Source organism: Sycon ciliatum, chromosome 12 (genome assembly GCF_964019385.1).
Source record: "Sycon ciliatum chromosome 12, ocSycCili1.1, whole genome shotgun sequence".
Taxonomy (NCBI): Eukaryota; Metazoa; Porifera; class Calcarea; order Leucosolenida; family Sycettidae; genus Sycon; species Sycon ciliatum.
Genome location: NC_088654.1, coordinates 22,927,214 through 22,942,657, shown reverse-complemented (window position 1 = coordinate 22,942,657; position 15,444 = coordinate 22,927,214). Strand labels below are relative to the sequence as shown.

The following is a 15,444-nucleotide window of genomic DNA, read 5'->3' as shown; positions in this document are numbered from 1 at the left end:
CAAAAGTTTTGGTCCAAAGCAGGACCGTCCTGCTGAAAGAAGGACGGTTGGACAGCATGTCAGGGTAGCAAGTGTGAGACTGTGCGCGTGTGACCTTTGACCGACACTGTGACAGTCGGTCACGTCACATCATTGGTGCACGGTGCAGTGTTTCAGTCTTCAAAAATCACACGCCACGTGACGCGGCCCGCGGCCGGCCGATCGATCAAATACAAAACCTTCCACAGTTTTCTTTTTCTCCTTTCCTTTTTCTTCCTCTCTCCTTTGGTTGAGGAAGCTGAGGACGTCTTTTGAAAATGGCTGGTGGCTGTATTATGGACATGCTGCCTGCCTGTGTGCGGCAAGGCTACACAGGAGATGTTCTCATCCTCCTGGGATTAATCTACGGTGGATATCTGACCTACAATGCCCTTTTGCAATTCACCAGATTTATGAGGAATTACGTTCTGTCCTCAACTGCACACATACGCAAGCTGGGGGAATGGGCGGTGGTGACTGGCGCGACGGACGGCATTGGCAAGGCGTATGCCGAGGAATTCGCACGCTGCGGCCTGAACGTGTTCCTGATTAGCCGGACGCAGTCCAAGCTGGACCAATGCGCCGCCGAGCTTGCAGAGAAATTCCCGGATCGCGAGTTTCGCACATTAGCACTGGATTTCTCTGGCGGTGCGGAAGTGTACGGCCCTCTGCAGACTGTGCTGCCAGAGCTGGACGTGGGCGTGCTGGTGAACAACGTTGGCATGGGATATGATTACCCCATGCCCTACCATGAGGTCAGTGAGGACCTTGCTGCTCGCATGGTGAATGTCAACGTGCTCTCCATGGCAATGATGACACGCATCGTTCTACCGGGCATGGTGGAGCGTCATCGTGGAGCTATCGTGAACGTCGGCTCTGCCAGTGGTCTTGTACCCACCCCGTTCCTGGCTCTGTACGGCGGATCGAAGGCATTTGCCGACTTTTTCACGCGCGCCATGGAGGTGAGCTGCCCATGCGTACATACACCTAAGCTTGTGTCTGGATCTGCCCCTCTCTCTCATACATACACGCGCACGCACGTGCACACACACATACACAGTGTACTACAGCAGTACTCGAATCGTATGCAGGATGGACCGGGAGCTGGCTCACCGCCGGTCATTTGGCTTATGTGAACCAATCCTTATAGCAATAATAGCGGATAAGATCTGAATGAGACATATCAAGACTAGCGCCAGATACACACACACACACACACACACACACACACACACACACACTCTCTCTCTCTCTCTCTCTCTCCCCTGTTGTTGAGGTATCGGTCCTCATTTGTTAGAGTTAGACATACCTGCTTTTATAAAAATTAATGTAACTTTCTCTCTCTCTCTCTCTCTCTCTCTCTCTCTCTCTCTCTCTCTCTCTCTCTCTCTCTCTCCTTCTCCCTTTTTCTGCTGTCTTAGGCTGAATATGCTGGCAAAGGTGTAACCTTCCAATCCGTGATGCCTTTCTTCGTTGCCACGAAACTGGCCAAGATCCGCAGACCTCGCATCGATGCACCATCGCCGACAACATTCGTTCGCTCAGCCATTCGCACCATTGGTGTGTCATCTCGCACTCAGGGTTACTGGGTCCACTCATTGATTGTGAGTAGTAACATGTGCGTTGGTGTGGGTGTAGGTATGGGTGGGGGTGTGTGTATGGGTGTAGGTATGGGTGGGTGTGCGTATGTGGGTGTGCAGCTCTGGGTGTGGATATGTATGTGTAGATGTAGGAGGGAGGGGGGGGGGGGGGGGGAGAAAGTGTGGATGGTTGGAGGTGAGTGGCTGGTGGGGGGGGGGGGGGGGGGGGGGGGGGGGTAGGGGGCACTGAGCTGCTCTGTCCAACATACCCCAGTCACGCCGATGAAGAATACATTGCTAACATGCTACGGTACTTACTGATTTCATCAACAAAGTTGAAGCCCAGAGTGAACCTCAACTTCCACGAGGAACACTTGGCACCTGGCTTCACAAGAAGCAACTGAATTTCGTATCAACAATAAACTTTTAATTTTCTCTCTCTCTCTCTCTCTCAATGTTGTATGATCTGTAACAAGAATGGCATAGTGCAACTAGCAGGGAATTGTATTAGCTGCATTTTGACATACATAATCATGTAATGGGATCCGTTTATGGTCGCACTGTGCAAACCTCCAACTAAAGACCGCTTTTTCTGGCTCCGAAGGTAGGACCGTGGTGGTGGTGATGGTGGTGGTGATGGTGGTGGTGGTGGTTAGTTACAGGTTCTATTGTACCAGTAGTTTGTGCACACAAAACAAATTCCGGATTTCCAAAGTGGAAAGGGCTGACTCCCCGAAATTCTCGTGCTATGAAACCTACTACTTTAGTTTCACAAATTGTTGGTGTACTTTTATTTTCGGTACATTCGGTGCATCTGTTTCATACCTAAAATTCCAATATCCGAACAAACACTAACACACATAATCCAACGGTGAATTGCTTCTCTGCACCTAAAATTTCTGTTCACCTAACCTGGCCTTTTGCTCTCGTACCGAAGTATTGAGCACCGAAAATTTCTGACATTAGCGTATATACTTCCATCTTGTATTCTAGGGGCTGTTTCGAGTAACGTCAAGACTACATAACCCCCAAGAGTGTGCAACTCCAGCTATGGGGTCTGGGAAGGCAGAACTTCACATCACGTGATGAACCCGTACACAATATTTGCACTCTGTGCATGATTGATACAGGGTTGTACGCAACCCAGCTTTGGGTACAAATCGCTTGTGGTCACTTTGCACTGTTTGCCAGTGTGACCTTTTGAACCATGTCACGTGATGTGAAGTTCTGCCGTTGCAGCACTGCATAGAGGTTGTGCAGGCAGTTGCACACTCTTGGGGGTTATGTACTCTTGGTAACGTATGGTAACGTATGCCTTGCTTCTGCTGTACCTCTTATGTCGTGTCCAGGCGTGTCTGGCTTACCGCAACTTGCCAGGCTTTGCCCTGACCCGACTCATCTCCAACACGAATAGCAACCTGAGAAAGGTAGCTCTGCGCAAGAAGGAGAAGGCCGCCACCGAGAAGAAGGCCGAATAGTGGTGTGTGCACGCGCACCTACACACACACACACACACACACACACACACACACACACACACACACACACACACACACACACACGCGCGCATTTTCTTGCAGCATATGGGCTGTTACTGTCGAAGTCCTGCATAGATGAAGAGACAGCTCAGTGCTGGCACTGCTGCTGCATGTGCGACTGTTCCGTGCATTCATACTTCTCTGCACATAACCTGCTGTAATTACTGAAAGACGTCATGTCAATATAACAAGCAAGTAAATCTACTCTTCAACGAGTTGACATTTCTTCGTTCTCTTGAAGCTCGAATGCCTCGCATCGTACGTGTTACGTATGGATATGCCTGAACTTGAAGACTGCAAGATTGTTTGCAATCCTTAAGGCTTAAACTTCCGACTCGTTATACCGGTAATAACAATGTACCGGTGTATTTATGGGACTGCATGTGCATGCTCTACTAGTCTACTGTAAGACGTGTTATTACCAGCCCCCCCCCCCCCCCCCCCCCCCCCCGTTCTTGATTGTACTACACTCTGCGTGTGCAGTAAAAACCTGTCAACGTGACCACTTGGATAAGGCAACCATTCTGCCCAAAATACTTCAAAAGGTACATGTACAAATTTCCATATGAAGCCCCATGACATGTTAAATTGTGTGTTTGTATGATTGTGTTTGTATGTGACCTACGCCCCAAGTCAGCATCGCACGGGGCAAGTATGAACAGCCAGGATGGATTCAACTGTCCATCAACAGCACTGATGTTAGATCTGTAGTCACTAATGGATGTTCTAGAGACCATAATGTTTCTAAATAATTTGTAATCACTGATGGATGTCTCTAGAGACACAAATGGTTTAAAACCAAAGTGTAAGCAGCAGCATTTGGCCCTGTACCCGCCCCCGTGAATTCCGCGGCAGAATATCAGAAATTCCGTGGAGAATTCTGCGGCTGAAAACAGTTAATTCTGCGCTAATTCTGCAAATCCTTCCAAATTCGGCTGCAATTCTGCAAGGGAAATGAGCATAAAACAGATATATAGAATTTCCGCAACCCCACCGAGGTTTGTTGTCCCTATAAAATTCTGAACCAAAATTATGCGAAATCCTGGTCCAAAAAATTGAAAGCTCCAAAATGTACAGTGCACGTTGATGTTGAAGGGCACAAGCAGGTTCGTTTGGCTGTGAAATACATCAAAAAGCAGCTTTTCTCTCTTTTCTGCAATATTCCGCGGGACTTTCTGAATTCTGCGGACACTACTGGATTCTGTGGAAATTCTGCAATCCGCGGAATCGCGGAGTTCACGGGGAGGGGGGGGGGGGCAGCTGTACAGATTGCTCATCACCCACCACACCATAACTGCGCCGCTCTCCAGCCAACCTCGACACGACGTTGCCACAGCACCACAGCACACCACTAGCAAAGCGACACATACATTGATACTGAGTTCCTTCATATAGCTTCTAGACTCTAGTGGTTTTTCTCCCAATAATTAAGAATACTAGTAGCGGCAGCTCAGTTGGGCGCCAAGTAGTGGCTGTGTATAGTTTGACATGGCCATGGCCAGCTCTCGTGTTGTTCAAGCAGACATGTACATGTACCAGTAGCTACTGTCCATTGATCTATCAACATCAAGTCGAGGCACAAGTGGCACTGAGCTGCATCGCACTATTAGAGGAAACCAATAATTTGACTTCTCAGAATGACACGAAAATAAATAGAATGATAAAAGAATAATAGCTTGGATGCATGCATGCGTATCCTAGATCCTCCAGGTCAGTGTCAGGCATGTGATCTGGTCTGTCGGTACAGAACTTCGCTAAACACACGCTCACGAACGCACATGCGCCCACGCGCGCGCACACACACACGCGCGCACACACACACACACCGTGACACACGAGCCTAGACGGGTGATGAGCCTCGCCGCTTCTCGACAACAGTGTTGGGGTGAGGCAGTGGACGGCGTAGATGACTGGGTATGTGGGCATCCCCGTCAGTCTCCTCAGACGGCACAGCTGCAAGGGACACTTGATCGATGAACTCGTGCACATAGCTATGCGTACCGCGTGGGTCGTGTGCGGTCGCATTTTTCGGTTTGCACCAGAAGACGCGCTGTGATTCGGAGAGCGGGGACTCCTTGTTTAGCCGTTCCTCCGTCTGCAGCCAGTCAAACAGCTCTTGATCAAACACCTCTCGTTGCTCCGCCAGGTCACTGACGTAAACGAGCTTGGCTGCCGTTGCTGGCGAAAGGAACACCTGCACGAACACACACACGCGCACACGCACACACACACACCTTTGACCTTTGACCTTTGACGCCCATCGCCGGAGGCGATGATAGCAATGCTACGGCAGATGCCATAGCAGCTTGTGCTGGGATTGCACCATTCAACAGCTTGCAAGGCTGAAGAATTGACCGTCACTATTCAGCCTGGTCTACACCATACAGCTATTTGAAGTGACTTTTTCTGGCCAGTGAATCCCTATTTTTGGTCTTTTTTTTTTTTTTTTTTTTTTTTTTCCCGCACACACATCACACCACATACTCCGGCATGCACTGGCTGTTGGTAACCACCCAGGAGAATGAAAGAAAAGTCAGGAAGAGTCTTAGAAAGAGAAGAAAGACGTGTGTGACCATAATCGTCGGGAATCGAACCCGCAACCTATCGATTGGAAATCGCTGCACATACCACTGCACCATATGGGACACACACACACACACACACACACACACACACACACACACACACACACACACACATACACGCACACACATACATACACACCTCAGACCTCAGACCTGCCCATCGCGGAAGCGATGATAGCGAACATCTATGTTAGACATAGCAACTTGTGCTGGGATTACACCATTCAACAGCTTGCAAGGCTGATGAATTGACCACCACTATTTTTAGCCTGGTATCCACCACACAGCTGATTGAAGTGACTTTTTCTGGCCAGTGAATCCCTATTTTCATTTTTCCATTTTTTTCTACACACACACACCACACCACATACTCCGGCATACACTGGCTGTTGGTAACCACCCAGGAGAATGAAAGAAAAGTCAGGAAGAGTCCAAGAAAGAGAAGAAAGACATGTGCCACCATAATCGTCGGGAATTGAACCCGCAACCTATCGATTGGAAATCGACTGCACATACCACTGCACCATATGGGACACACATACACACACACACACACACACACACACACACACACACACACAGATACACGCACACATGCACACACACACATACACACACACACACATACACACACACACACACACACACACACACACACACACACACACGCGCACACAAGCACACACACACACACACACACACACACACACACACACACACACGCACACACACAGATGCAAACAACAAAAACAGAGATGGATTAAGAATCTGCCTAGCATGCTTGGCTAAGAGTCCTAGAATCTACGCGGAATGGCCATCACCCAAGGCTTACGTCTACTACAGCACCATGTCTGTTGTTTGGATACCCTGGGGGTGGGGGGAGGGGGGGGGGGGGTGGGGGGAGGGGCTCTCTCAGAATCTTTGGGACCACAATTGCCACAGGGATATTCGCCAGGGCCGGTTTGAACGAGAACAGCGTACTGAGTGCGTTCGATTATGCCCGCGCATCGATTCATGAATTCATTCATGAATCCATTCGCGCTATTCACATCACCCGATGTGAACAGGGTGAATGGATTCCGAATCGATTCCAGGGCTCATGACGAGAAATCGAACGGCGAGATTCCATTCATGAATCGATTCAAGTGCGTAATCGAACGCATTCACTGTGTTTAAAGGCACAGCACGATCATGGTACGACAGTTACGATAGAGGTTCTGCAGATGAGATCATTGCATTGCGTGTCAAACCATTGCTACCGTAAAAGTCCCTGTATACGCCCACTCGAAATTACGCCCACCCTCCATGTACACGCCCGGTCAGCGGAAGTCAACCCTTTTGTTTCAAAATAGCGCCCATGCCCATGTATACGCCCAGGTATGCCGGCAACACCATTACATGTACAGCTACTGATTCCCAATACTTACTGCTATCCCTATTCCAAGTATACGCCCGGTTCCAAAATAACGCCCGTGCCCTTGTATACGCCCACGAAATCGAGGCTGCTATTCTGTACGCCCGGGGGCCTATACGGGCTTTTACGGTAGTTTGTATCGAGTCTTAAACGAGTGCTAGCTTGCATCGAGTTGTAAACGAGTGCTAGCTTGTATCGAGTTATAAACGAGTGCTAATTGCATTGCGTAGTAAATGAGTGCTAGTTTGCATCGAGTTGTAAACGAATGCTAGCTTGTATTGAGTCGTAAACAAATGCTAGTTTGTATCGAGTCGCAAACGAGTGCTAGTTTGCATCGAGTCGTAAACGAGTGCTAGTGACGCTACAGTTTGCCACGCCATACAGAGCATCTCAAATGATGACATAATCACATGACCTCCATCACGGTGCAGAGTCGCGTACTGCATCTCACCTTGATGGCTGCCCATGCGGAGCGCATAAGAAAACCAGCATTGAGTGCGACGGTCAGGCCAAGACGCTCAGGATAGTGGTCACCCAGTAAGGAGTTCACCTGGATGGCGATCTTCGGATTGCATGCTGCCCAGCCCATACCTGTACGTTTGATCGCACACCATCGCATAGGTCACGCGATGTACATAACACACATACACACATGCACGCACGCATGCACACACGTACACACACACACACACACACACACACACACACGCTCGTGTGCACGCACACACACACACACACACACACACACACCATGAAGATTTATTATTTTCATCTATAAAAATTAAAATACCAACCCGCAGATATGCAGCTCTGGATAGCAGTCGTGAGTCAGTCAAGTGTCAAGTCAAGTCGGCGGAATAGCGCGAGCTCCAGTGTGGGAGCAAACTCATTCCTAAAAAATCATCGCCGAAGCCGCAACCACTATTTCGTACTGTTGTGCCCAGCGCGGGCTGCCGACTCGCTGGTTTGGAGGTGAAAGCGTTGTGAATGACCCAGGGTCCTCTGCGTCTGTTCTCGCCGTCCAGGAGCGACACTGACTCACACTGCTATCTGGTGTTCACGAGATGTTTGTTGCGCTGGAAACGGAGCGTCTCTGTAAGTTTGTATCCCTGGTGATGTTTGTGCCTGGAGAGCACTATCCAAGTGGTGGTCTTCAGGCACAATCTTCCTCAGCCTACTCAAGCTCAACTGATGAGGGGTGAATTCCCCGAAACACTGTGTATTGAGCAGGGAGTGGTGCTTTCTTGCAGGTTTGCCGAGTCGAAGGTTCAATGGATTTCTCGTGTGCTCTGGATGGCAGTCGCGAGTCAGTCAAGTGTCAAGTCAAGTCGGCGGAATAGCGCGAGCACCAGTGTGGGAGCAAACTCATTCCTAAAAAAATCATCGCCGAAGTCGCAACCACTATTTCAACCTGCAGATCATGCGGAAATAAACCTTGCGAACAGTTTGATGCTTTGAACAACTGCTGTAAAAGCCCAAAAGGAGGTTTTCTAAGGTAATAATGCATAGTCCACCCCAACCACATCATTAGCACGTTCTCCTCTTCACACTGAACCTTCGCTTTATTCTGAAATTACATCGGCTGCGCCGTTTCCGCAGGCTGCGTAACAAGGCTACCCTGAAGCCAATCAATCGATCATTAAAAATTATAATAATACAAATTTCACGGTTCACGTGAGACTCGGCCGAAGGCCCAGTTTTCCGCATCCGCAGGAACGCCACCACCCTCTTGGATCAAGGCGCAGATGCAGCTCCTAAGCGGTGGGAGGTGAGTAGATCAGACCCACCACAAAGTGGTCAAAGACCGAAAATCCCATTCACTGCATCCATGTTTCCCTCGTGCCAGGCCACGATCATAACTAAACTAAATTCATAAGTGATAGATTCTCGGTGAGAGTGTCAGTTCAGTGTCATATTCCCAAGTTGCAACAGCCAGGGGCATCAGACACACAAAAGGACACATCTTTGGGAGACAGCCCCGCATGTGCCACTAAGCGCCTCTGATGATTGTTGGCCATGCCATAAGATATCCAGCTCCCGGTGGCCACGGCGGGAAAACATAGGAACACTGCGTACACATTCCCATTGTTTACCTGTATCTTACATTGTACCTCTGGGTATTAGAATTGTAATGTTTTGTTGTAGTCCAGCCATGCTGCAACCCACAGTTAATTGGGAACTCGTGACCTGGCACGAGGGAAACATGGATGCAGTGAATGGGATTTTCGGTCTTTGACCACTTTGTGGTGGGTCTGACCTACCCACCGCTTAGGAGCTGCATCTGCGCCTTGATCCTAGAGGGTGGTGGTGTTCCTGCCTTGATCCTAGAGGGTGGTGGTGTTCCTGCCTTGGTCCTAGAGGGTGGTGGTGTTCCTGCCTTGATCCTAGAGGGTGGTGGTGTTCCTGCCTTGATCCTAGAGGGTGGTGGTGTTCCTGCCTTGATCCTAGAGGGTGGTGGTGTTCCTGCCTTGATCCTAGAGGGTGGTGGTGTTCCTGCCTTGATCCTAGAGGGTGGTGGCGTTCCTGCCTTGATCCTAGAGGGTGGTGGCGTTCCTGCCTTGATCCTAGAGGGTGGTGGCGTTCCTGCCTTGATCCTAGAGGGTGGTGGCGTTCCTGCCTTGATCCTAGAGGGTGGTGGTGTTCCTGCCTTGATCCTAGAGGGTGGTGGTGTTCCTGCCTTGATCCTAGAGGGTGGTGGTGTTCCTGCCTTGATCCTAGAGGGTGGTGGTGTTCCTGCCTTGATCCTAGAGGGTGGTGGTGTTCCTGCCTTGATCCTAGAGGGTGGTGGTGTTCCTGCCTTGATCCTAGAGGGTGGTGGTGTTCCTGCCTTGATCCTAGAGGGTGGTGGTGTTCCTGCCTTGATCCTAGAGGGTGGTGGCGTTCCTGCCTTGATCCTAGAGGGTGGTGGCGTTCCTGCCTTGATCCTAGAGGGTGGTGGCGTTCCTGCCTTGATCCTAGAGGGTGGTGGCGTTCCTGCCTTGATCCTAGAGGGTGGTGGTGTTCCTGCCTTGATCCTAGAGGGTGGTGGTGTTCCTGCCTTGATCCTAGAGGGTGGTGGTGTTCCTGCCTTGATCCTAGAGGGTGGTGGTGTTCCTGCCTTGATCCTAGAGGGTGGTGGTGTTCCTGCCTTGATCCTAGAGGGTGGTGGTGTTCCTGCCTTGATCCTAGAGGGTGGTGGTGTTCCTGCCTTGATCCTAGAGGGTGGTGGTGTTCCTGCCTTGATCCTAGAGGGTGGTGGCGTTCCTGCCTTGATCCTAGAGGGTGGTGGCGTTCCTGCCTTGATCCTAGAGGGTGGTGGCGTTCCTGCCTTGATCCTAGAGGGTGGTGGCGTTCCTGCCTTGATCCTAGAGGGTGGTGGTGTTCCTGCCTTGATCCTAGAGGGTGGTGGTGTTCCTGCCTTGATCCTAGAGGCTGGTGGTGTTGCTGCCGATGCGGAAAACTCGGCCTGCAGCCGAGTCTCAGGCGAACCGTGAATTTTTTTGTAGTCCAAAAATATCCAATTGTGATGAAGATTTCTGATGAAAGTCACAAGAAAACAACGTTGAAATCCATGAAGTATTGTTGTTCATGTGTCATGGTATGACTGCGTGTACACTGTTTCTAGCGCTTACCTGTACAGTCCATGATCCAAACCCAGTCGTCCACACGTGGCGAGAGACTCGACTGACCCTTCTGCTCACGATGGCGGATGGAGCGCACCGCATTCTCCGTGAGGTAGACAAAGTGCTCGACGCTATCCGCACCCGAGTTGCTAGTGACCGCTGCCTGAATAAAGCTACTGTAGAAGACTGGACGACCACGAACGTCAAACCCAACCTAGCCACACAGTAGCACAGAAGTGCAGTGCATAAGTTTGTATCCAGAGCAGCAGCGGAATCACTGCAATAAGTACCTGGGAATACTCAGAAGTGGCGTAATACCCCCCCCCCCCCACACACACATACACACACACACACACACACACACACACACACACACACCAGAAAATGATCATACAGTAATTATTGCATAAGGGGCCGTCCGGGGTTACCGACATGTTTTTTTTTGCGAACGCACAGTTTTAATATTTTTCAACCCCCACCCACCCTTTCTGCAGGTCAAACGCAGTCCAACAAAAATATTGATTTCAATTATCGGCACCCAGAAGTAACTGGGCATTTTCCCCGTGTACATTTTATAATTATTTTCAAAACAAGGCTCCAAAAACCCACCCACCCTCATACGAAAACATTTCGTGTTGAAAATACTATTGGTAACCTTGGACGGCCCCTAACCTTGTCAATGTTCTCTTCTGCCTTTGCGGGTATTGCTCCATCCTTGTTGTGCTGGGCACTCCAGAAATCTAGGACTTGATCCCTGCTATTGTAATAGGATAGTCTCTATAGAAGGAGGTGTAGGACTATTACAGTCAGGATGTGCGTTCTCGTCCCCTTCACTAGGCCTAGGGCGATCATATTAATTATTAGGTATAGCGTGAATGAGACCATTGTCTACTAGTAACCTTTGTATGAAGTCATAAGGTTATAACCTTTTAAAACCAATATGCCAGTTTATATGGAGGTTACGCAGATGATTTTCTTATGGCCGCTAAGTATGCAGCATGAGTTGCTAGTGCAAGTGCAGCGCTGTGCCGCGAGTCCACGAATTTGCCAAAGCATTTCAACTGATGATGTAATCGCACAACCGCTACCTGTTAGACAGGTGTCTAAAGTCCTCAGGTTGCGTACAGTGCTCTATGTCCAGTGGACAGAGCCAGCCATACAATGATCACACAGCAACGACGCATCCAAGTCCTTTCCCGCCGTTACCATGGTTACTCAGAGTAACATCGTTGCTCTGTGATCATTGTACCTCTAACTGTTATAGTGAGCGCGAATGAGAGACCATGACATAGCCTGTGCATGAAGTGATAACCAATGCCAGGTCTTATTCGGAGTGGCAAACCAATAGAGGATATGCCATTACATCATCAGTTGAGATGCTACGGCGGAGTCGCGGAATCGCGGCACAGCGCTGCACTTCCACTAGCGACTCACACTGCACCCATTCGAAAAGCTGCTGACTCACGCTCATATAACGTAAAGTACCGTCGATCCGCCCCCTCTCTAACTCCCGCCCCCTGCCGATTTTCTACCTGTGAAGCGACTTTGGCGTGTACAACGAAACACGATGTTGAACCGATGCATGCACAGCTGTACACAATACGTGCCAGTGCAGGGTGAAAATGTGCACAATTCTTATTCAGCTCATCGAGTCTGAACTTCCACGTAACTCATTGTTGTACATCGTACTGCACTTGACAGCCTTGATCTAATTCCCGCCCCCTGCCGAAAACCCAGCTGGGAAGCGACATGGCGTGGGGGCGGATCTACGGTACGTTACGGCACTTGTGTCCATTTGAAGATCTCGATGAAATCATTCACATAACCTCTTTACAATGCACGCAGCCACGGTGGTATCCGGTACATGTCCCAGTACCGTAAAGTACCGTTGATCCCCTCCCCCCCCACGCTGTGTCGCTTCCCAGGTGGTTTTTCAGCAGGGGGCGGGAATTAGATCAAGGCTGTCAAGTGCAGTACGATGTACAATGTACAATAAAGCAGAAGATCAGACCTGGCATGTTGGATTGTGCACATATTCATCCTGCACTCGCACACACGGTGTACAGCAGTACATGCGTCGGTTCAACATCGTATTTCGTTGTATACGCCGACGTCGCTTCACAGGCAGAAATTCGACAGGGGCGGGAATTAGAGCAGGGGTGGATCAACGGTACTATTGTTGTGGACATGGAAATCAGGTCGCACGTCTAGCGGCCCCAGGGCGCTGGCCATGCAGCCGTGGATAATAGTAAGCGGAACATGCATTATGCGATGCAGCGCGCTGGTCGCATCGCGGATCAGCATGACTTTAGCTTTGTGCACTGCACTCAGCGTTCTGTACGCGCTGAGGGCGCCGGCTCCGGTAAACCGACTGGATTTCCACGTCCGCTACAGTAGCAGCCAGTACCAGTATATCAATGTCAATGATCATGAACCATGTGAACGGGATACTGGGACATGCACACTATGTCTATGTACGTATGTCCTGTGCACGTGCCCGATCCTACCTGTCTCATACAATGGTATCCTGGATTGTCCACGCAATAGCTGCACGTCCATGATGCTGGTCTAGGTTTCTTCTCCCTGAACGCTAGCGACTTGGCGAGGTAGCGGCGCGCCGTATCGAAATTCCACCCGTGTCCCTTCAAATAGCGTCGCAGCATATCCTCGTCGTCAAGGTACTTGTCCACATCGCGATCACCAAACTCCGGTTTTAGGCTGCACCGCAACCTCTCGATCAATTCCCGTTGCTCTGTCGTTAGCTCATGCGAGCACCGTAACAGCTGATCGCTGTCAGCGGTGCCCGGCGAGGCGTAACGACCGTTTGTGGCGTTGGCCCTCCTACTACTCGTCGTTACTCTAGTTGAACCCTCACCGGAGGCGGCACGTGGCACTTCTTCGGTTGCACTGGCGACTGCGTTGCTCTCAGTCTCAGCTGTTACTGCTTGATCGCTCATTCTGATCTTGCAAGGAAACTAACTTTGAAACCGTTCCGGATTCTGCGCGACTTCCGCTGTATAATTATAAAGGGATCTACAAAGAAGTCAAGGTGTCGTGCGAGACCAATGGAACTGGGAACTCGCCCAAGACTAAGTCACAACGCTACACTGGTTATGTGTGTAATGACCCTGGGGCTGGGGGCCTGGCTGTACAGAACTGCAGGCTCACAAGTCCTAAATTTATAATTATGACTCCAGGGGAGAATCACAGCGAGCTGATTAGCAAGGATACGGTCGATCTAAGTCCAAACCTCGTATGCAAGACAAGAGAACCATTGATGCAGTATGGCCCTATGGGGGGACAGAAACATAATTGTGATTCTCATGCTCATGATCGTCGAGAAGCGACACCAGAGATGTGATGAATGAACGACATATTCAGTCCGTAGTGCAGTGCCAGTGATAAAGAGGTGGTGCACCGGTGACCGCCTTTTTCTTTGGCGCATTACATTTTACATGGCTAGCTAGCATATCGCGCATGCAGCGTCTGTTCCGCACGCGCACGAGCTAGCTCGCGTCGTGATCTGATCAGCTGCTTTTTTTTTCTAAATCTTCTTCAAGCCTTTTCAATGATTTCTTCGGACTGTGAGTGTGATCAGTGAGTCACGCATCGACCACCAGTAGATCTACAGTGCCGACCGTGTGTCGAGTTTTCTACGGACGTGACGATACGATTCGTAGATTTCTCTCGTACTGTACTTGTATGCGCAGGTCTAGTCTACTCGTCGACCTCTCCGATCGATCCGAGTGCTGATCTGCTGAGTATGAGCCTATCTAAAAAAGTAAAAGTAACAGCAGCAGCACTAGCAGCTACATGTTCAGTCACGTGTAGTCCTACAGTCTAGCTAGCTAGCTAGTGCAACGACACGCTCGGACTCGTACAATATCTACTACACTCTACAGCTAGCTGTACGCCGTTGTCCTTGCTAGCGCGCTAGGCCAACGTGACAACAGCACAGCTTGCCACTGCACAGTCTGTTGGCAGCCTGTGTTGCGCTGCACTGCAGGCACTGACTGACTGGACTGTGCTGTGCCAGATGCAAACCGCTTGTACTGAGTTGAGTGCGTCTGTCTGTGCATGCAGTTATGTTTTTGACTTCGTTTTCGTGAACTCCTCTTTCTCTCTCCATCTCTATCTTTGAGCTCAGTAGAGGCTCTAGGAAGCCACACTGGCTGCCCCCTGCCCATCTTGGATGAAGCTGATCACGCTGCATGCCTGATGCTGTTGGCGTGTGAGCCAAGCAGAGATTTGAGCAAGCTGTTCTCAGCTTTGTAAATTGAGAATGTCCTTGTTTACAGTTGAACGCAGTTCGCAAAGTAGCCCTGTGGAATCCAGCTCGGTTAGTGGTTTGATTTCGTTGCCTCGCCACCGCAGTGGAATGAGTAACACGAGGCTGGAATTGTTGTGCTGTGCGTGCTTGGTGCAGGAGGATGGCGAGAGCTCGGATAATCGGTCACGATGGTATGTCAACTTGACCCTTGTATTTCGTTGAAACTCTGTTTTCAATTTTTTTGTATTTTGGGCTGACAAATGCTGATTGTTGTCACCGCTGCTGACTTGGTTTGGCAACTTGTTGTTGTGTTGTAGCTCCAGTGTGGATGGCTTCTGGACGTCAAAGAATATCGCTATCTTCCTACCCACTCAGAAACTCTGGAACAGTGTCAAGCAGTCAAACAGCGGTACGTGAAAGTAATACTAGTATTGAGA

General features: G+C 49.9%; 3 protein-coding genes across 4 annotated transcripts in view; 2 read left to right on the top strand and 1 right to left on the bottom strand.

The window, feature by feature from the left end:
- Window positions 1–240: 240 nt before the first annotated feature.
- On the top strand, window positions 241–3,356 carry LOC135828741 (very-long-chain 3-oxoacyl-CoA reductase-like). The gene is made up of 3 exons (XM_065341164.1): window positions 241–980; window positions 1,440–1,622; window positions 2,948–3,356. Exons 1-3 carry the CDS (start codon window positions 297–299, stop codon window positions 3,074–3,076), a joined length of 996 nt encoding a protein of 331 aa, XP_065197236.1. The 5' UTR covers window positions 241–296; the 3' UTR covers window positions 3,077–3,356.
- Window positions 3,357–4,503: 1,147 nt separating this feature from the next.
- LOC135828740 (uncharacterized) lies at window positions 4,504–14,121 on the bottom strand. The gene is made up of 4 exons (XM_065341163.1): window positions 13,245–14,121; window positions 10,747–10,951; window positions 7,587–7,726; window positions 4,504–5,330 (listed from the first exon to the last, which is right to left on the bottom strand). Exons 1-4 carry the CDS (start codon window positions 13,692–13,694, stop codon window positions 4,977–4,979), a joined length of 1,149 nt encoding a protein of 382 aa, XP_065197235.1. The 5' UTR covers window positions 13,695–14,121; the 3' UTR covers window positions 4,504–4,976.
- A 620-nt stretch (window positions 14,122–14,741) lies between these two features.
- LOC135828317 (mucin-2-like) overlaps window positions 14,742–15,444 on the top strand; it is a 22,621-nt gene continuing 21,918 nt past the window's right edge. Inside the window, exons 1-3 of one of the 2 annotated variants that reach the window (XM_065340766.1) lie at window positions 14,742–15,076; window positions 15,164–15,198; window positions 15,325–15,416. In XM_065340766.1, coding sequence (XP_065196838.1) covers window positions 15,020–15,076; window positions 15,164–15,198; window positions 15,325–15,416 — 184 coding nt within the window. In that variant the 5' untranslated portion in view covers window positions 14,742–15,019. The remainder of the gene's footprint in view (window positions 15,077–15,163; window positions 15,199–15,324; window positions 15,417–15,444) is intronic. The other variant, XM_065340765.1, reaches the window with a different exon arrangement.

What these genes read in the sequence shown, in the direction of transcription:
- LOC135828741 (XM_065341164.1), top strand. Translation starts at nt 297, where the DNA reads ATGGCTGGTGGCTGTATTATGGACATGCTGCCTGCCTGTGTGCGGCAA. An exon ending in TTTTCACGCGCGCCATGGAG is followed by an intron (nt 981 to 1,439) that starts GTGAGCTGCCCA and finishes CTGCTGTCTTAG; the next exon opens with GCTGAATATGCTGGCAAAGG. An exon ending in ACTGGGTCCACTCATTGATT is followed by an intron (nt 1,623 to 2,947) that starts GTGAGTAGTAAC and finishes TGTCGTGTCCAG; the next exon opens with GCGTGTCTGGCTTACCGCAA.
- LOC135828740 (XM_065341163.1), bottom strand. Translation starts at nt 13,694, where the DNA reads ATGAGCGATCAAGCAGTAACAGCTGAGACTGAGAGCAACGCAGTCGCC. An exon ending in GATACCATTGTATGAGACAG is followed by an intron (nt 10,952 to 13,244) that starts GTAGGATCGGGC and finishes CTGTGTGGCTAG; the next exon opens with GTTGGGTTTGACGTTCGTGG. An exon ending in CCGCATGGGCAGCCATCAAG is followed by an intron (nt 5,331 to 7,586) that starts GTGAGATGCAGT and finishes GTGTTCGTGCAG; the next exon opens with GTGTTCCTTTCGCCAGCAAC.